Source organism: Propithecus coquereli, unplaced genomic scaffold (assembly GCF_000956105.1).
Source record: "Propithecus coquereli isolate 6110/MARCELLA unplaced genomic scaffold, Pcoq_1.0 Scaffold10, whole genome shotgun sequence".
In the NCBI taxonomy this organism is placed as follows: Eukaryota; Metazoa; Chordata; class Mammalia; order Primates; family Indriidae; genus Propithecus; species Propithecus coquereli.
In genome coordinates, this window is record NW_012133858.1 from 20,433,509 (window position 1) to 20,456,607 (window position 23,099).

Consider the following 23,099-nt stretch of genomic DNA (forward strand, 5'->3'; position numbering starts at 1 on the left):
CGTGGTTTCAGCTCAGCTCACAGCAACCTCAGACTCCCGGGCTCAAGCTGATCCTCCTGCCTCAGCCTCCTGAGTAGCTGAGACTACAGGCATGCGCCACCATGCCCGGCTAATTTTTTCTATTTTTAGTTGCCTGGCTAATTTCTTTCTATTTTTAGTAGAGATCAGGTCTCACTCTTGCTTAGGCTGGTCTCAAATTCCTGACCTCAGGCGATCCTCACACCTCGGCCTCCCAGAGTGTTAGCATTACAGATGTGAGCCACCGCGCTCTGCCTATTAATAAAAGTTCTTATAAAGGATTTTATATTATGTGCTGGCACTTTGTCCAGGCCAATTCATTCTATTATTCTTAATTAATTATCCCTCTTATGCCGCCGCTGAGTCCACAATTGTCTGGTTTTACTAACAAGAAATGTAAAATATTAGAAAAAGTACCATATAAAAATCACAATCTTGTGGCATGTTAGTCTTTGAAAAAGTACAAATTTGGACAGAATTAAGCCTATTGAAAATATAAATGTAGGTAAACAAAAGACTTTTAAAAATATTCTTCAAAATAATTGTTTAATGCAAAAAATGTTCTGTGTGGTTTATAACATGTAAAAGTAAAGTACAGTTATCCCTTGGTGTTGGTTCTGGGACCCTTCATAGACACCAAAATCCAAGCATGCTCAAGTCCCTTATATAAAATGGCTTATTATTTGCATATAACACATGCACAACAGCTTGTATACTTTAAATCATCTCTAGATTACTTATACAATGTAAATGCTATGTAAATAGTTGTTATACTGTATTGTTTATTTGCATTTTTATTGTATTATTTTTAATTTTTTTCTTAATATTTTTGATCCACGGTTGGTTGAATCCATGTATTTAGAACCTGCAGATATGGAGGGCCAACTGTATATGACAAAAGTACAAAGGACCGGAAGGTGGTTAAATGGAATTAGACTGTTGTAAGATTCTTGCATTATAGATGAAGTGGTATAATAAATAAAAAAGATAGATTGGTTCAAAGTAAGGATGATGTATTAAATCCTAGAAGTAACCACTCAAAACAGAGTCATAGTTAAAAAGCCAAAAGAGGAGATTGAATGTTAAAAAAACCTCCATAAATCCAGATGAAAGCAGGAAAAGAATAAGAAAGGAACAAAGAGGAGATGGAAAAAACAGAAAATAAAGGGCAAGATGGGAGGTTTAATCTAAACATATCAATAATTACATTGAACATCAATGGAGTAAACACTCCAATTAAAACAGATATTGTCAGAGTAGATAAAAAGCAAGACCCAACTAGATGCTGTTTATGAGAGTAATGCTTTGAATATAGAGACACAGACAGGGTAAAAATGAAAAGTTAGAAAAAGATGTACTGTGCAAACAATAAGCATAAGAAGGCTCGTATGGTTTGATTAACATCAGATAAAAGAGAGGGGCATTTCACATTGATAAAAGGATCAATTTGTCAAAATACAACAAACCTAAATGTGTATGCACCTAATAACAGAGTTTCAAAATATACAAAGCAAAAATTGTCAGAAAAAGAGAAACAGGCAAATACACATTATAGTTGGAGATTTTACCATCCAGTAATTGATAGAACTGACCAAAATCAAACCACAAAAATAAAAAACTAGAACAATAACAAAAAACCAAACTAGTAAGGATGTAGATTTGATCGCTATCAATCAATGTTATCAACAGTTACAGAACATTACAATTAGCAATTGTAGAATACATATTTTACAACTGGTATATGCTACATACTACAGTACACGTGGAACATTCATTAAGATAGATAAAATGCTGAGGCTGAATATAGTCCCAAGGATTGAAATCATACGGAGTACATTCTCCAACGGTAACAGAATTAGAAATTAGTTAAAAAGTCTATTCTCAAAAATTTAGAAATCAAATAAAACACCTCTAAATCATGCAGGGATCAAAAAAAAAATCACAAAGGAAATAAGAAAATATTGTAATCTGACAATGAAAAAAATATCAAAATTTGTGAAATGCATCTAAAGCAGTACATAGAGGGAAATGTATAGTTTTAAATGCTTTTATTAAAAAGAATAAAGTTTAAAGTCAAGCTTCAAAAAACCATAAAAAAGCAAATTAAAATCAAAATAGAAGGAATATTAAAGATGAGAGAATAAGGCAATAAAATAGAAAGCAATAAACAAATTTGCAAAGCCAACAGTTGGTTCTTTGAAAAGATTTTTAAAAATGATTACACTCCTAGTGGATTAGTCAGGACAAAAAGCAAAAAAACCCCAACAAACAAAAACAAAAAATCTACAAATTTTAAAAAGGAAAGCAAGAACCTTACTACAGATCTTAACAGCGTTTATAAGGATAATCAGAGAATATGCTGAACATTTTGTCAAAAAAATTGGCAATTACATGAAGTGAACAAACTCCATGAAAGACACAATTTGCCAAATCTGACACAAGAAGAAATAGAAAATCTAGGGTGATCAAGGCAAGATGGCTGACTGGAGACATTGGTGGCCAGAGCATCTGAGAGGAGAAAGTTTCAGATGAAAAAGTGTAGTTCAGGTGTAATTCTGAGGAGAGAGTGCCAGAACCTACTGGAGATCCTACAGGAAGAAGCTGTGGAGCAGAACAAGGAGCAAGATTTGGGCAGAGATCAACCCCCAAGGAATTTGGAGCCCCAGGGAAAGGATGGGGTGTTTAATTTTTCCTCCTTTCACACCTCTGGCAGTCTGCAAGCTCCCAAACTGTCGGAGAGTTCTTCTACCCTTGAGAGCCCAAGTGCTGCTGCAGTGAACTGGGAGCTTCCTGAGAATAGAGGACGAGGCTGCCAGCAACCCCATGGTTGCTCCCCCTCACTCCAGACCCGAGCTGAGTGAGGCAGCAGGTGCCATACTGCTTTTTCACCCATTGTGTACCTTTGTCCTGCCCACACAAATATTCAGTTGTCTTATCACTGGGCCCCACACAAATATTCCCCGACACCTGCTTGGACTGCAGTAGCCACAGGTGGGTGGTGGGTCCCAGGGAAATGATGTGACCCCAGAACTTGGACATTCATGGCAGACTGCCTTCACGTGAGAGGAGAGTGCAGCACGCCATGGGGGGTTGGGACTTGGTACCAAGGGGACCATGGTGCAAGCTCTCCTCCATTCAGACTCTTTGCCTCCTCTCTCTTCCCCTACCCACTGCTGCCAATACAGCTATAGCAGTTCCCATGCGGGGTTGGCATGGGTCCCCAAGGGCTGATTAAGCCAGGGCACTCAAAAGTGGCTGCTTCCCCTCTGTAGACATGCCCACCACATCCAGGGTTCCACGAAGACTGGGGCTCATGCCTTTCCTCTTAAAAACCTGCAGTGGATCCAGGAGAGCTTGGATTGTAAGCTCCCTACCTGGCAGCCCTCCCAGGCACTGCCTGCCTGGCTGCTCTAGCAGAGCAGGGCAGACCCTGAAGCAGAGGGACATTAAGCCTGCTTGAGCATTCTGCAGGCAACTCAGGACCAGCACACCTCTCCCTGTCATTGTCGGGGCAGAAGATCAAAGGAAAAGTCCGCAGGCTGGATCCCATACCCCCAGGACTCAAACCCCTCTTCTGAGGGAGAAGAAAAAGCAAAAGGCCTGGAAAACTTATTTGAGGGAATAATGAAGGAAAACTTCCTTGCTCTTTCTAGAGATTTGGTCATCCAGATACAAGCAGCTCAACAAACACCTGAGAGATTCATTGTAACAGGGACATTACCAAGGCAAATAGTCATCAGACTGGCTAATGTCAACAATGTGAAAGAGGAACTCCTATAAGCCCTGAGGCAAAAACATCAAGAAGCTTGCAAAGGAAAACCCATCAGACTAACAGTAGACTTCTCAACAGAAACCTTACAAACCAGAAGGGACTGGGGTCCTATCTTTAGTCTTCTTAAACAGGATAATTGTCAGCCAAGAATTTTGTAACCTGCAAAACTAAGTTTCTAAAATGAAGGAGAAAGTCTTTTCCAGACAAGCAAACACTAAGGGAATTTGTCACCACTAGACCTGCCCTATAAGAAATGCTCAAAAGTGCTCCAAAAATTGAAAAGAATGGTTGATATTCACCAGTATAAAAACATACAAAAGTAAAAACTCATATCTCTTATAAAACAGTAACACAAGGGAGAATACAAAGCAACTGTTAATAATCAACATGATGACTGTAACAGTATCTCACTTATCAATATTAACATTAAATGTAAGTGGCCTAAATGCCCCACTTAAAAGAAATATAGTAGATTGGCAGAATGGATAAAAAAACCCACAACTCAAGTATCTGCTTTCTCCAAGAAACCCATTTGATACATAAAGATTCTCATAGATTCAAGGTAAAAAGGGGGAAAAATATTCCACACAAATGGAAACCAAAAGCAAGCAGGTGCAGCTATTCTTATATCAGATAAAACAGACTTTAACAACAGTAAGGGAAACAAAGACAAAGATGGTCATCATATGATGATAAAGGGATCACTTTAACAAGATATAACAATCCTAAATATACATGTAGCTAATACCAGAGCCCCTAGATTCATAAAGCAAATACTACTAGAGCTAAGAAAAGAAATAAACAGCAAAATAATAATAGTGGGGGACTTCAAAACTCCTTTGACAGAGTTAGATCATCTAGGCAGAAAATCAACAAAGAAACACTGGACTTGTACAGGACTCTAGAACAAATGAACCTAACAAGACATTTATAGAACACACTACCCCCCAAATTGCAGAATGTATATTCTTCCTTTCAGCACATGAAATAATCTCCAAGATGGATTGTATGTTATGGCACAAAACATGTTTCAACAAATTTAAAAAAATTAAAAATATTCCATGTATATTCTCACACCACAGTGCAATAAAACTAGAAATTGATTCCAACTCTCTAAACTATACAATTACATGGAAATTAAACAACCTGCTGCTCAATGATCTTTGGGTCAATGATGAAATCAAGGTGGAAATAAAAAATTTATTGAGTTAAATGACAATGTCAACACAAGCTATCAAATCTCTGGGATAGAGGAAAAGCAATGCTAAGAAGGACATTTATAGCACTAAATGCCTACATCAGAAAGACAGAAAGATCACAAATTAACAACATAATGTCCCAGCCCAAGAAACTAGGAAAACCTAAGCAAAATAAGAACCTAGCAAAATAAGAACAAACCAATCTGAAAGCTAGCAGAATATAAGAAATAACAATGATCAGAACAGAATTAAATGAAATTGAAACAAAAAAAAATGATAAACGATCAACAAAATGAAAAGTTGGTTCTTTGAAAAGATAAACAAAACCGATAGACAACTAGCTGGATCAATCAAGAAAAGAAGAGAGATGATTCAAATAAGCTCAATCAGAAACAAAAAAAGGAGACGTTACAACTGATACAACAGAAACACCAAAAAATCATGAGGCCACTATGAAGACCTCTATGCACACAAACCAGGAAATCTAGAGGAAATGGATAAATTTTTAGAAATATACAACATATCAAGCTTGAATCAGGAAGAAAAAGAAATCCTGAACAGACCAATAACAAATAGCAAGACTGAATTGGTAATAACAAATCACCCAATAACAACAACAAAAAAAGCCCAAGACTAGACAGATTTATAGCCGAATTCTACCAGACATACAAAGAACTGGGAACTGGTACCTATGCTGCTGAAGCTGTTCCATAACATCAAAAAGGAGGGAATCCTCCCTAACTCATCTATGAAGCCAGAACCACCTGGATACCAAAGCCAGGAAAGGACACAATAAAAAAAAGAAAACTACAGAACAATATCCTTGATGAACATAGACGCAAAAATCCTCAACAAAATACTAGCAAACTGAATCCAACAGCACATTAAAAAGACAAGTCACCACGATCAAGTGGGTTTCATCCTAGGGATGCAAGGACGGTTCAACATGCACAAGTCAATAAACAGAATTCAAAACAAAAACCATATGATCATCTCAATAGATGCAGAAAAAGAATTTGACAAAATACAACAACCCTTACAAACTAGGCATAGAAGGAACAGTCCTCAAAATAATAAAAGCCATATATTAAAAAACCCACAGCCAACATCATACTGAATGGGGAAAAGATGAAAGCATTTCCCCTAAGAACTGGAACAAGACGAGGATGCCCACTTTCACTCCTTCAATTCAACATAGTACTGAAAGTCCTAGCCAGAGCAATCAGGCAAGAGAAAGAAATAAAGGGCATCTAAATCAGAAAAAGGGAAGTCAAACTATCCCTATTTGCTGATGATATGATCTTATATCTAGACAACCCTAAAGATTCCTCCAAAGAACTCCTAGAATTGATAAATGAATTCAGTAAAGTCTCAGATTACAAAATCAACATACACAAATCAGTAGCATTTCTATACACTCACACCAACCAAGCTGAGAATCAAATCAAGAACTCAATCCCATTTACAATGGCTGTAGAAAAATTAAAATACCTTAGAATATACTTAACCAAGGAGCTGAAAGATCTCTACAAGAACCACAAAACACTGATGAAAGAAATCATAGAAGGCAAAAACAAATGGAAAAGCATGCCATGTTCATGAATTGGAAGAATCAATATTGTTAAAATGTTCCACTGTAATCTACAGATTCAATGCAGTTCCTATCAAAATACTAACTTCATTTTCCACAGAATTAGAAAAAACAATCCTAAAATTCACATGGAACCAAAAAGAGCCCAAATAGCCAAACGCATCCTAAGCAAAAAGAATAAATCTGGAGGCATCACATTACCCAACTACAAATTATACTACAAGGCAATAGTAACCAAAATAGCATGGAACAGGTATAAAAGTAGACACAGAGACCAAAGGAACAGGACCCAGAAATAAAGTCGTATACCTACAACCAACTGATCTTTGACAAAGAAGACAAAAGCATACTCTGGGGAAAAGACACCCTATTAAACAAATGGTGCCGGGAAAATTGGATAGCCTCATGCAGAAGAATGAAACTGGATCCCTGTCTCTCACCATAGACAAAAATTAACTCAAGGTGGATTAAAGATTTAAATGTAAGACCTGAAACCATAAAAATATTAGAAGAAAACCTAGGAAAAACTATCCTTGACATTGGCCTAGGTAAGAATTCATGACTAAAACCCCCAAAACAAATTCAACAAAAACAAAAATAAATAAATGGGACTTAATTAAACTAAAAGGCTTCTGCACAGCATAAGAAACAATCAACATAGTAAACAGATAACTTACAGAAAGGGAGAAAATATTTGCAAGCTATACATCTGACAAAGGCCTAATATCCAGAATCTATACAGAACTAAAACAAATCAGCAAGAAAAAACAAACAACCCCATTAAAAATTGAACAAAAGACATGAACAGACATTTTCCAAAAGAGAAACAAATGGCCAACAGACATATGAAAAAATGCTCAACATCACTAATCATTAGGGAAATGCAAATCAAAACCTCAATGAGATATCACTTATTTCCAGTGAGAATGGCCTTTATCAAAAAGTCCCAAAACAATAAATGTTGGCGTGGATGCAGAGAGGTAGGAACACTCATACACTGCTGGTGGGACTGCAAACTAGTGCAACCTCTGTGGAAAGCAATATGGAGATACCTTAAAGAGATACAAGTAGATCTACCATTTGATCCAGCAATCCCATTACTGGGCATCTACCCAAAAGAACAAAAGACATTCTATAAAAAAGACAGCTGCACTCGAATGTTTATAGCAGCACAATTCACAATTGCAAAGATGTGGAAACAACCCAAGTGCCCATCAATACATGAGTGGATTAATAAAATGTGGTATATGTATACCATGGAGTACTATTCAGCTTTAAGAAACAATGGTGATATAGCACCTCTTGTATACTCCTGGAAAGAGCTGGAACCATTCTACTAAGTGAGGTATCCCAAGAATGGAAAAACAAGCACCACATGTACTCACCATCAATCAACACCTAAGTGCACATATAGGAATAACATTTATCAGGCATCGGACAGATGGGGGGGGATGGGTATATACAAACATAATGAGTGCGATGCGCACCATCTCGGGGATGGACATACTTGAAGCTCTGACTGGGGGCAAGGGCAATGTAACCTAAACATTTGTTACCTCCATGATACACAAAAATAAAAAAGGTGAAAGAAAAAAAAAGAAAAAAGAAAATATACAGGCAAGCCACAGACTGGGGGAAAAATGCTAGCAAAACATACATCTGATGAAGGACTTGTAGGATTCCTACGATTCAGTAATAAATAGCCTAATTAAAAAAATGGCCAGAGACATGAGCAGATATTTTAGAAAAATGATAAACCAATAAACATATGAAAAGGAGTTAAACATCATCAGTCATCATGCAAATTAAAATCACAGTGAGATATTTCACATCTATTATTATAATGGCTAAAATTAAAAAGACTGACAATACCATATATTGGCAAGGATATGGAACTGGAACTCTTATAATTGCTGGTGGGAGTGTAAAACAGTATGTACAAACACTTTGGAAAACTTTTTTGGCAGTTTCTTACAAAGTTAAACATATGCCTATCCCATGACCCAGCAATTCTACTCCTACTTATTTCAAAAATGAAAAAATAAGTCCACAAAGAATGTTCATAATAACTTTATTTACAATAGCCCCAAATTGTAAGAAACCCAAATTTCTGTAAAGAGGAGAAAGGATAAACAAGTTATGGTATACTCATGCAATGGAACACTGCTGAGTAGCAAAAAGAAACAAACTATGGATACATACTACAACATGGATGAATCTCACGCACAAATGGACAGCTCTAACAGGTGGGGTGACGGAGCCGGATACAAAAGTGAACACATTGTATAATTCTATTTATGTAAAATTCAAGAACAGGCACAACTAATGTATGACAATAGAAGTCAGAAAAATGGTTATTGGGATAGGAAGCGGGGAATGAATTCATGGCAAAGGGTACTTTCTGGGATGATGGAAGGGTTCTTTACCTGGATTGGGGTAAGGGTTACACAGGTGTATAGATTTATCAAAAGTGATGAACCATAATCCTAAAATATATGCATTTTACTGTCTACAAATTATATCTGAATACAAATGATTTTACCTTAAAAATTATGGAAAAGAGTTGTTCACAGAGAGATATGTGACTTACCTTCATTTACAACGAACAGCCTTGTCCTTTGATTCAGTTAGGTCTTCAATGTAAAACTTGAATTATTTATTTATTTTTGTTTTGAGACAGAGTCTCACTCTTTTGCCCGGGCTAGAGTGAGTGCTGTGGCGTCAGCCTAGCTCACAGCAACCTCAAACTCCTGGACTCAAGTGATCCTTCTGCCTCAGCCTCCCGAGTAGCTGGGACTACAGGCACGCGCCACCATGCCCGGCTAATTTTTTCTATATATTTTTAGTTGGCCGATTAATTTCTTTCTAATTTTAGTAGAGGCGGGGTCTCGCTCTTGCTCAGGCTGGTTTCGAACTCCTGAGCTCAAACAGTCTGCCCGCCTCGGCCTCCCAGAGAGCTAGGATTATAGGCGTGAGCCACAGCGCCTGCCCCTTGAATTATTTTTAAACTCATTAATTTCTTGGTGAAATGCTTCTCATAAAAGTTTTTTTTGTCCTAAATTTCTTACTCATTATTCATCATGTTCTACTTGTTGTGCATTAGAAGTTAAAGACAGAAATCACCCTAAAGATAGTCTAAACATAAAACTCCTTTTTAAATACAATAAGAGATATCTAGATAAATTGATTTGTCCAGGATCATATTCTTATTTCATTTCAGAAAAACGGTATATAAATCACGCATTATAAACCTCTGCAGATACTAACATCTGGGCAAAAACAACACTTAACTTTTAAAATAAATGTAGATTAAACAATTATGTATGTTCTAAGTGGCAATTGAGAAAGCTTTAGGAATGACTGTCAATGGGAAATTGGAATATTTTATATATAAGTATACACTGAATCAGTTACATATTTTTAAATAGCATTTATTTTATATGAACCAGGGCATTTCCAAATTTACAAGTGCTCTTGGCTGACCTTTCACGAATGATGCAATTTCTAGTTGAAGTGTGTTGGTCTTTACAGTTAGTGCATTTCTATCAGACCCTTTTTCAGGAGTTGTACTAATGATCTCTAAAACCTGGGTAATCAAAGAACTACACTTTTAAAAACTGCAGGCAGGGAAAGGCATAAATGATATTCCTGTACCATAATGGAGAGTAAATATAATAAAATTTAACTTAAAATAAGTTCAGCAGCACTGGTTGTAGTGAGCAGAGAGAGGCTTAAAATGCTTAAATAATGGAGAGACACTTAATTATATATGAAAATTTTTATTTGATAAATATAACTTCATAAACATTAAAAAATTACTGAGAGCTGTACAATAAGTATACTACACTTACTGACAATGCAGAGAATTTTTAAACGATTACATTAGACAGCCACAGTGTCTGAGGTCCAAAATTTTAAACTAAGTATTGCTACAATATTTCCAGATATTCATATCTCATAAAAACCTAACAATAACCATGATTACAAACATATCATTATAATCTTTTTTTAGGAATATCACCCATTTCACGTAAAACAGCACTTTAATAATGTTTTACTTTTATGAAAATATATAACTCATTTCAAGATAGAAATAAAAATGTCTATAAATGGGGACCAAAATTGATAAAACATATTTTATATAACTCTTTGGTGTGTTAGTTTTATTAACACCTGCTTATACCATACCCCAAACTGATCTTTACAGGAAAAACACAAACAATGGAAGATTTTTTTTACCCCTAGACTCCAAGAGATTTTCAGAGTAGCATATTTTAAATACTGTCAGCTCTGAATTGTCAAATTTTTAGTGGCCTCGACTCCTGCCTACCAGGAGTCTCAAGCTATCAGACAAATTCAATTTCACAATCTTCTGCAGTAGAAATAACCTAAGTCCTGGTACTAATAATAGGCTGAATGCAGGTATTTCATAACAGGGTGATTTGCCTTGTTTAATCTCCTACCTAGGATAGTGCCTGGGTTTGGGTCAGGTCTAGAAGCCTTTGTACATCTTAAAGCTTCAGACTCAAGGAGGAGGGCAGTTAGAAAATTCAGAGGTAAATTCTCTTCTTTTCTCAACTCACAGTAAACCTTGGTAGCTGTAGTTCTCCCTGGCCCACATTCTACTCCTCCCAGGGTGAGCCAATGCTTGCTGAAGCTGAGACAGGGTGCTGGTGCTGAGTCACCTAAAGCAGCTAATGGGCAATTTTGAAAACTGACTTGGTGCTTGCCACTATCTTCAGGCTACAGCCTCAGACTAGGCAAAGGCAGGCCAGTGAGGCAAATAGATTTGAGAACATTAACTAACTAGCAATAACACATTTAGCATCTTGTTCTGGTTTGGGCAAGATAAGAGTAACTATCAACATCATACTTTCCAAAAAATTTTAAAGAAATATGCATAAGGGAAACTTTTCTTGTGATTATTGGTTATGTGGTAATGGTTTTCCAATATGAGTATGAGCTTTACAAAACTATTGAAAGTTTGTAGACTACATTGTTACTTTCTTAAATAAATAGAATAAAACTCTTCATAAAATTACAAGATAATCTTCCTTTAAAAATGAAGTAGGTTTTGAACAACAGAATAGGATGAGCACACCAGTGGATGCCATTTACTTTTTTTTTTGAAATAAAGTTTTTAACTAACTTCAAATGGTGAGTGCAGAAAATTCCATCAATCACCCTTTAAGCACCACGTAGGCTAACTCATCTCCTGTCTTGCTGCAGTTGGTCACAGACTATTGATGACTTTGTAGTCCTCTAGTGTCAGTAGTTAGTTTAAGTGATGGCAAATAAACACTATAAGGTAGATGTAATGCGAGCCTACTGAATGTCACTTTGTTATGTGTACATTTTATAAGACACTCTATGAGAATGCAAGTTCCATATTGTCCTCCACTCAACTACTCTACTGAATATTTCTGCAATATTTCCTTTTCTGGAATATGAGTTGGTAAGTGTATACACTGTACATTGTATTACCTCTTTAACATATTTCCAGAAAAACAGATCTTCCTAAACACAACTCTGGAATTTCTAAGGGCTATTTTTGAAAATTAATATTTAGCCTGAAATTAATAACTTAATATCCTTGCATATCGAAACAAATGTTAAGAAAATAGTTTACTAGCAAGCAAAGGTAAAGCCTTAATGCTTGTCTCTACTATACTTTCCCCACCAGCCCAATTCCAGAAGTTTTATATTCATGAAATGGGAAAGGAGTGAAGAGCTGCACAATAAATCTCCAAAAAGGAATTATATTTTCAAGGAAAAATTTGGCAAAACCTCATTTAACAGTTTTTCTTACAATTTTAAATACATTCGTATACAATCATTATTTGCTTATAGCTGGGTAACAGTTCTTAAATTAATCATTTCTAAATCTTAAAATAACATCACTTTTTAACAAAACAAATGACAATACTGGACCTGTATGATAAATTTGGGATGGAAATTAAGTTTTGAAGTGCAATGAGTTAATCAAGGTAACATATACCCGAATAATCATTCTGAGCATTCATTTTAATTTATTGGTGCCATTACCTGATAAAAACTTAGCATTTTAGACTTTGGTTCATTTACATTCCACAGCCATGCCTGACATTATACCTTTCAATGGGACATTAGACAGAATTCACTTTACTGTGGTAACTTAGATAACATATGCTAGCCTAAAAATGACAATATTCTTAACTAAAATCCTTTATTCTAGCTTATAGAAAGGCAAGAGCAATTCTAAGTTGGCCACAGAAAGAAATTATTCTCTTTTTAATTTAGTTACCCATAATATTTTGATTTGTATAATTAAAAGTATTTGCAATATTTAAATACTGTCCAAACTTGTTTTTTATTGATATAGTTGAACTTTACAACATTGTCATAAAATACTATAAACAGAGCCTTCAGACAAAGAGAAAAAAAGCAAATTTAAATATATTAACTGGATTAAAGCATGCAAAAGATCCAATGATAAAGACATTAATAATATGCTAAGGTATCTAATTTACCCACAATAGATTGTTTATATTCTGTCACAAAAATATCAGTAAACATCAGTTTGAAATTTGGTGAATGGACCAGATTCCTGATTTACAGATAAGATATGATATACCTTTTATATTTATATGGCTAGCTTTACAGGTTGCATTACAGTACAGTTAGAAAAATTTAGTATTGGTATAAATTTACTACCCATACTGAAGTAAATAATGGTTGGAAATTATTCTCCTAATTTGCTCTGTGAACTTAGAAAACACTAATGAATTAACAATACAGGTCACCGAGGCACCAAAATTCCTTACTATTCACATTAACTTTTCCCATGAAAAGCTTCAAATATAACTCTAATAAAAAAATAGAATTCTCAAGGCAAACTTTCAGCATAATTTACACAAGCAGATTTAAATAGAAGAGTCAATAACCAAGCTAATACTAAAAAATACACATAACTAGGATTTATCTCTTTTCTACCTTGACATTAAAATATAGTGGCCTCAGCAACAGGCTGAAATGCCATTAAGAGTCCCATAAGCACAAGGGACAAATCAGACAAAGAGATGAAAAATGTCTCTTCATTCACAAATTTTAACATGTTCAGATTCAAATTAAGGGGCTTGTGTTAATGCTTTCTGTTTGTTTGCCATCTAACTCTGAGTGGGTATGAACTATTCCAGAGATTTCAGAAAGTAATTTCAGAGCTAGTTTGGCCATTAATAGGATGATCACATTGAATTTTAGGAAAGGAGGTGAAATGGCTCCCACAAAGTACTACTGCCCCTTTAACAAGTAGATGAGTCCATTGTGGAGAGAGTCAAGATGCTCCTGTCGTTGGTATAGAAAGGATCCGATGCACTCCATGATCTAAAGTAACAATAAGAGAAAAGTTTGGCTCACTAGAACCTATGTTTCAATTGAGAAAAAATTACCTCTAAAACTTAGGACCAAAATGCAAAATGATTTTTAAAATCATCACTGATTGATTCATTTTTAAATGCTAAAGAGAAGTCCTTTATACTAGTATTGGGTGCCCATTCTATTTATGCATTATACAAAAACATGGGGAAAATAATGCTCTAGTCATCATATAAAAATATTAGCCAAAATTCAGACATTGATTAGCATTAAAATAATTTTTATATGCAGTAAAGCATAAGCTGCTTTAAAAATCTTAATAATTTAATAAGAAATAAGTATATTATTAAGAGTTACATACATCCCGTTTTACTGAAAAGTTAAGTTTACAGAAACAAACGAAAATCCCACTCACCAAAAGCTTTGGAATGGAATAGTAGTATGTTCATATTATTGTTCATTTCTTTTCAGCTATAAATTCTATTCTAAAGACTTTAGCATAATTAGCTTGATTATAGCAAATAGTTTATTCAAAGGTATCAAAGACACCTGTAGGTCACTAGCGGTTTCACTTAACTAAGAACTAAGATCCTCTACTGGGCTGGAAAAGTTAACTGTGGTCTGAATGATAAGGCCCTTAAGCAATTCATTACATAATACTTTATTTGCAGCTGTGTACACTTAAATTAGCTTGAGTTAATTTAAGTTAAAATAACTCAAGACCAAAAGTAGCCTGCCATGCTTAAAACAGACTAACCTAGTTCAAGGACAACATTAGGATTACCAAGTGAAAGGTGGCTTTTCTTTTGAGACTAAAAGCACTTAACAATAAAGACATTTTATGTAACTTTTGCCAGGGCTCCCACCTTTGATAAACAGAGATGTTAGAGGGAGAGACAGCACTTAAAATGGCCCCCATTCACCTTTACAAAATATCTTCTGTTTCCCAGAGACTCTAAGTTTGTATGTAGCTCAAGTTTAAATCAATTATTAAGTGAGCACAGCCATAATGAAGTTTGGAATCTTGAAACTTTACAAAGTTGGCAAACAGAAAAACGAGCAGCAACTATACCAGTTCTCTAATTTTACTAGTTTCCAGAAAAGTTTGAACAATATCTATTTAGTTTAAGGAAGGGTTTGTTCACTATTGTTACTCTAGCATCTAGAACTGTGTCTGGCACATATTAGGCACTTGGTATTTCTAGAAAAATGATTAAAATGAGAATATGGAAATTTCTAAAAGTATTTATGGGGGAAAAAGTATGCTTTTAACTGTAACTTTGAACTATAACATAACTATCAACACCTCAATTACCTGGGGTCAAATGTCCAATTCCAAACTGCTAATATTTTATATTAGTTTTTCTTCTTTCCAACCATTGCTTACAAAGAAGAATCTTATTAGATAAAGTTTCCTTTATTTTTTTATCTTTTCAAAGCACACATGTGCATTCATATGTTAAATATAATTTTTGACAGAACATTCAACACCTGATCATACTATTGATTCCTCTCTATTTAAAAGATAGTTTTGATTAGGATAAAGTAACTGTTAGTAACATACACACACAGAAAATCATTTATTGCTGAAATACAGCTCTTTAGGGTACAACATGGCATATCCTTTATATATAATAGTACCATGATGCTCCCTTTGAAACTGAGCTTACAATAGGGATACTCTATTAACAACATCGATTAATAAAATGCAGGTAGAATTTTTGTGCCTGGATGGCAAAAATTTAATAAGCAAAAAAATCTGTCATATGAAAAGCACTAGTTATATCTCTAAAGTGATACCTATTACTCTTATGTTTAATATGTCAATGGAACAAATATCTGAGGGTTTCTATATCATGTAATGGCAGTCTCAGTCTTGCCCTATCTTTTAAAATAGACATAAAATAGAAATGTAGAATATAGGCTACTCCAAAATCAAAATGGAAATGCCAAACATATTTCACAAATATATATAAAAAATAAAAACAAAACTCTACCTATCAAAATGACTTTTAATATTATGTATTAAATATCATGTTAATGGATCTATGGCAATTTTTATACAGCCCTTTGAAAAGCACCACATAGCTCTCTGCGTATTGTATGATTTTGACCCCTAGAAAAAAGTTACAGATCTGAAAAGACTTTTAGATTACTCATCTGAGGAAAAAAGGGAGAAAATAATGGTAACCAATAATATAAACTGAGATGTTGGACAAAATGGAAAAGGCATTTATAGTCTGTCAAATATGATGTTAATTTCTAAGTTAAACATTTTATTAGGAAAATAAAAAAAATCTGAGAAATAATACAATATAATTTTAAATGAAAAGAAGTACAGATGATAATAACCACCTTTAAGAGAACATACCAAAATTAATTCAATAACCCCCTGGGCAGGTTTAAAAGGGGTAATTCATAATAAATATAGCTATGTAAAGAATAATGGGGTATACATCACCTACAAAATTGATACCAACACGATGGATATATGTATAAAGCAGAAATTTTGGGGGGCCCATTGTAATTCTAGTTTTTTAAAATCAATAACAAAAATGTATATTATCATTAAAGAGAAATTTCTGTTGAAGTAGAAATTTTAAAAACTCCTGTTGTATATTTGTCTAACTCCCATCTTGGTTCTGTGCAGTAAAGCTGTATTATTGGGTGAAGTAATATTATAAATGAGGTTCTTCTGGAACTTCCTTTGGAAAACTTGCTGGCCTAGGTACATGACACAGAGCTATACTTTATAATACAATTGTGGAAGTCATAACAAAGTCCCAATAAATTTAATTGTTCATAGTAATCCTTTCACATAAAATGCAATTACCACAAAATGATATCACAGCATTACGGAAATATTTTAGATCACATGTTATAATCAAGTTGGAATAAATGGAGATTGAAACCATAGACATTATGTTAACATAGAATGCTGTACCATAAAGACATGGCTATAGCTAAAGATAATGTGAGACCTAACAAGTTCGTCAGTAAATTACCTGAATTTTATGATAGATGAATGATATCATACTCATCATTTTTTAAAACACAAAGCTAACCAAATATCAAAAATTCTTTTGTTAGTAGATAAGATTAGTGCCTCCTCCACTCCTTATAACCTGCTCCTCAGGCACTCTCCAATCCCTCCCAAGCCACAGGACACGTGGCACACTGGAGACAGTGGGAATCACCACCTATCCCCGCCCATCTGCAGCCTTCCATGTACACCAGTGCACAGCTGCTCTGACTCTGAGAATATGATACCATTCATCTAAGGAACACCATGTGTAGAAAAAGCTATTTCTGCTCCATAATATCCCCTAAATAATGGTATGCTTCTTGAGGAAACATATGAAGAAATAAATCCATTTCACTTTTAAATAAATTTTAAATGGCATTTACCAAAAAATGGTATTTTTTTGTTATGATCCACAAAAGCAAGCACTGCAATAAATCTAATTCAAGAAATAGATTTGGGAGTAGACAAAAGTGCAGATTCTTCTAATCCATAATTTAAAGTGCCTGCTCTAATTTATAAACATTTAATTAGATAACAAATACCAAGCAAAAGAGACTTAAAAATCACAACTCACTTCAAAGCTCCATTATAAACATGAGAAGGGGTAGGGGAGTAGAAATACAGCCTTTTGTGTTTATAAATACCTGAAAGTCTCAAGTGACTGACCAGAAAATACACATGAAGAGTAAGAAAAGCAAAGCCTTTTGACTTCACTGTTATGTGGAGATTATTTTGTAAAGACAAAAAACAAAGAAAAGGCAAGAAAGAAACTATTAATATAGGTATAATTTAAAAAAGAAAGTTATACAAACCAAGAAAGAGTACTATATACATACTCCTATTCACATTTTAGAAAGATTATAAAACAACATTTTTGTTCATTAGATGAAAAGTCTCTTCAAAGGTGCTTTCTGTTCCTCTGTGAGTGAAAGAACCTCTTACCCCAAAAACCACAAAGTGAAATCTACCACCAAAGAATGCTAATAAATAGCAGACTTCCTGCTTCAGTTGGTAGAACCAGCTGCCGATTTATTAGGCATCTACAACTGCAGGTTCATCCTGTTCCGGTTTATAGGATACTCATTTGCAGCAAAGGCTACTTAGAGAAATTTCACACCTGCTGATGTGGGTTGGACTACATCTTCCTATAACTCGTTCCAGCATTCTTCCAACAGATGTGCATGCTGTTTCTCCTGGGAAACAGCACATGGAGTCCAAGCACTTGATACCTGCATTTGTTTCAGTAAGCTGGAGGAGTTGAAGCAGAAAAACAATTCGTTATTTACAGATTTGGACTTCTAAAAAGCATTAAAAAATTACAACAAGCACTTTAAAACTAATGTATATAAATGTACATTTTTCTATAATACGGGAAATGTATGAAAAGCTTTAATTTACTAGAGTATAATCATACAAAATCATTTAAAAGCCTTGTGTCTTAAATTAGAGGTCTAGTAAAATAATTATATAAAAATAAGTAGCTGGATATTATTTAAATCTGCAAAGATTTAGGCTTTTAATATTTTATTTTAATGATTTATTTTGGTCAAAACGATTTATGTCAACCACTCAGAAATTTAATGAATTCTAATTCTTCACATAGTTTTTGTTTAGGTGAAATGCTCCTACAATTTCACTTAAAAATGGCTAGCGATTGAGACAAGGGGAGCATGGACTATCTTGAAGGCTGGGAAGTAACAACCGGGCAGGACCTAACCCCAACCTTCAATAATAACACAACAATAACAGCAACAGTAGCAAACACTTCATGTAGGGTTTACTATGTCCCAGGTTCTAAGCACTCTACATATATCCACTCCATAATTATTTTTGCAAAAAGCATCATTTACCTTAAATTGCTAAACAAGTATTAAGTGCCAACCATGCCATAATCAGCTCATCCTGCTTTTTAACAGTTAACTGATGGCACATGGATTAAAATTCATTCAACAAGTGAATAGTACTATTATGATTTGAAATTGAATTACTTTCTGAAAGTATGCAAGATTTATATTAACTCAGGCATAAATGGCCCAGCAAGATAACTTAATTCCGTACTACTGACAATTTTAATTGTGCCAAAATGAGGGGAAAAAATGGTATGACTGCATAGCTCAATGAATCCCAACCCTGGTTTTGCTAGTCAACGGTACTCCTAAATTTCTCAAGGGCTGTTGCTTAAAAACAAATCTTAGTTTAATTCACTTTCCTTTACATATATAACATCCTGTATAACAAATCTTTTCAAGACATAGAAGAAGGAGAACAATAAAAATAAATTCATTAGAAGATGCACTTCCACAAAGGTTGGGAATCACCGTGTGTTGGGTGTAGGCATGGCAACAGAGGACATGTGTGGAGATGCTCACAATGGACAGAAGAGACAGATGTGGTGGAACAGAAATAACCTGGCATTCTGAATGTCAGCAACTGGTGATGTACTACAAGACCCATGCTCGGAGTGATTCTGTCCAACACCACGCAGTGAGAGGACAGAACATGGTTCCTATCTAGCAATTGCCTGCTTGCTCCAATGTCCTAGGATCTGCTAAACATTAACAGCGAGCCACAGTTTACTTGTTCCTTCACTACAATACTCTTGGTTTAGGACTGTTTAGGGCACTGTTTCTTAAACTGTGTTTTGTAAGATGTTTACAGACATTTCATGAAAAAAATTTCTGTGGCCAATCAAGTCTGGGAAACACTAATTCAATGAAGCTCTAAACAGACTTTTTTTTTTTTTTTTTTTGAGACAGAGTTTTGCTCTGTCACCCAGGCTGGCATGCAGTGGCGTCATCATAGCTCACTGCAATCTCTAACTCCTGGGGTCACGCAATCCTCCTGCCTCAGCTTCCTGAGTAGCTGGGACTACAGGCACATGTCACCAAGCCAGGCTAATTTTTTATATTTTTAGTAGCGATTTGGTCTCATTGTTGCTCAGGCTGGTCTCGAACTCCTGACCTCAAGCTATCCTCCTGCCTTGGCCTCCCAGAGTGCTATGATTATAGGCGTGAGCCTCCACGCCGGGCCCTAAACAGACTTTTTAAGTTAAGGACTATCAGTAAGTCAGGACAAATGGTCAGTCTCCATGGGGGAATGCTTGAGATATCATAATTCTCTCACTTGTTTTCTCAGTGAACCCTCTCCCCACTGCCCTGCCTCTTAACCAGGAAACATTAATCAACACCAGAGGGAACATAAATACTCAGAGAAATAGGGTGCAAAATGCAGGTATAGGTAACAGGATCTCATCGGTTTCCCTGTTTCCTTTTTGGGTCCCTGGGCTCCAGTTTCCCTAATCTAGAGTTCCCCCTGTGCAGCAACCAGGACTCTAGCACTCCTCTCTACTCAAAGGATAAAGTCCAACACCCCAAGAAGCCTTGGGGGCCCAGTATAACCTGACCCCAGGCTCCCTTTTCTACCCTACTTCCCAGTGCTCCTGTACAGTCCCCACTCCAGCCAACCAGGCAGTGTTCCCTGCCCGTGGGCACGTGTCAGGGCCTGCCACCAATTAGGGTCAGAATGCTGACCCCTAAACCAAGGTTCAGTTTACACCCCATCATCTCCATGAAAATTCCCTCACCTCTCCCACAATGAGTAATCTCTTTCTCTCTGGATTCTATGCCACTGCTCGTTTGTACCACTTCGTTTGTATCACTTCAATGGCACAAGCACTAAAATTCAACTTATATTTATTGAGCAAGGTACTGGGCCAGTTTCCACAGGGGATAGCAACCCTGCCCTTAATCTAGTGAGTTAAAGGGAAAGAAGGAGGTGGGAGAGAAGACAAGTCAGGAACACACACTAATAGCAGTTATATTAACGAAATGCTTACCACGTATGTGCCAGTTACTCTGTAAAATGTTTTTCATGGATTGTCTCATCTAACTTTCAACAACTCTTTGGAATAGACACCATAATCATCCCCATTTTATAGATGTGGGAACAAAGAGGTTAAGAATTTGTGCAAGGTCACCCACTCAAGCTGGGCTTGAATCATTGGTTTCTCTGATTCCAGAGCCCAAACCCTTTTACCATGCCGCCATCCTGCCATCTTCTAACTATGGTATGAGGCAGACTACTCAGAAAAGAGGACAGAAGGCTCAGATCCAGCTGTTGGTGCTACTGGTGAGGGCATGAAAGATTTGATGAAAAAGATGGCATTTAAAATACATCTTGAAAGGATAGGGGTATTTCAATAGCTGGTGATGGGGGAAAAAGGGCATTCCAGGCTGAGGGAAAGGAATGAGTAATTGTATGTGGGCAGAAGTGTGGTGTGTATTCAGCCCAGACTTAAGTGTAAGGGGTAGTTGTTACTACTGCCCCCATGCAAGAAGACCAGTGTGACTCTAAGTATGATCCACGGATCAATGTTAATCCATAAACACTGTTTCTGGCCCATGAAGAAATATGCATTTCTGTTCTGTGAGAGTAAGAGTTTAAAAAATCCTATAGCAACTTGACAGAATACTTTTACAAATGGTAAATTTAATAATAATTTAAAAATTGGGGCTTAGTTTATATACCTCTTAAATTTCATTTCCCTAGTAATTCATTTTTATTGTATTTCCAAAAGTATTGGTCCATGATGGACTGGAAATTAAATACAAGAAAACAAAACAAGAAAACAAATTGGTCCTTAGCCACATTTATTTGGGGAACACTGAACTGAACTGGAAACTCGAGAGAGTATGTATCTTGTCTCATACTTCTTAGTTTTGATATGTGCTTTTCTCAAAGCTGTTGCTCAAGCAACTGACAGTGGTTCATTGAAGATGACATCTAGAAGGTCACCAGCATTTGAGTGTCCATATATGTACAGGATATGTACAGGTTAGGTCTGGATCTGACCTTAAGTAATTATCTTGTTTTGCATTCATCACCTCTCACTTTAAAACCTAAGGACAGGTATTAAAGTACAGACAACCCAAGAAAGAAAAGAAACATCTTGAAATGTAAAAAATATTATAAAGAAATGACCTCTACAGATCACCATTCAAACTAAACAAAATATATTTCCTTTTTTCTCTAAAGAGGAAAAAAACCCAGCTACTTTGAAAATATTGAATACTGGTCAACTGTGTTTCTGTGGAGCTATCTACAGAAAATGCTCTAGCAAACCTCCAAGCTGTACTACTTTCCCATATACACATCTTTCATCTCAATACTCAGGAACTGGGAGCTTAGCCAGGCTACCCGTGGCCACCGCTGCCAGTGTCACTGAGGGGTGGGAATGGAGTGGAGCATTTAGATCTCATTTCATTCAAAGTCAGGAGAGGGAATCCTTACATTTTTGGGGAGGGCTACTTATAAATACTAAAAAAAAAATAAAGGATAGTAAGGGAGTGAGACCCTACTTTGTGGCACCAAGAAGTAAATTTTAACTTACTAGAAGTTTTGATTTATTGGTAAGCTTTGCTTTCTACCACACTTGCTTTCCAGGAATGATCACATAATTCAGTGCTAGAGAGGCTGCCGAGAAAAACAACTATGTATATTCAACATGACTGCACATGGCTAATAAAAATGTTTATCTTTACAGAACTTGTGTTTTGAACTAAATTCTAGCTCACTGCTCTTATTTCCATTATTTTCATATCAATAACAGTAAACACTTAGAAGTTTCTCTTATTGCTTAACAAAATATCTTCCTTAAATCTTATAAATGTTAGAAAATTATCTTAAATTTCTAACATTTTTTTAGTTGTGCCTATGATGTTCTTTCTAATCAAATAAAGTTTTTTTAATGTGTAGGTAAGAACTGTCAAACTATTAACCATATTAGGCCTTTTGCCCTTAAAATTGCTTTAATTAATTAATTATTTAATTTCTTTTTTAGACATAGGGTCTTGCTCTGTTGCTCAGGCTGAAGTGTAGTGGTGCTATCATAGCTCACAGCAGCCTCAAACTCTGTGGTCCTCCTACCTCAGCCTCCCCAGTAGATAGGACTACAGGCGTACACCACCATGCCAACTAATTTTTTAAATTTTTTGTAGAGACAGGGTCTCAATATGTTGTCAGGTTGGTCTCAAACTCCTGGGCTCAAGTGATCCTCTCATTTTAGCATCCCAAAGTTCTGGGGTTACAGGCATGAGCCACTGTGCCTGGCCTCAGAATTGTTTTATATACATAATCAAAGTG

The 23,099-nt window shown here is 35.7% G+C and overlaps 1 protein-coding gene across 1 annotated transcript in view; it reads right to left on the minus strand.

The window, feature by feature from the left end:
* Positions 1 to 10,339: 10,339 nt before the first annotated feature.
* The window catches only part of ATP11B (ATPase, class VI, type 11B), a 111,515-nt gene continuing 98,755 nt past the window's right edge, over positions 10,340 to 23,099 (minus strand). The window contains exons 29-30 of the mRNA XM_012641969.1: positions 18,076 to 18,206; positions 10,340 to 13,942 (exon numbers count right to left, since the gene is read on the minus strand). Of these exons, the coding sequence (XP_012497423.1) occupies positions 13,861 to 13,942; positions 18,076 to 18,206 (213 nt within the window). The 3' untranslated portion in view covers positions 10,340 to 13,860. The remainder of the gene's footprint in view (positions 13,943 to 18,075; positions 18,207 to 23,099) is intronic.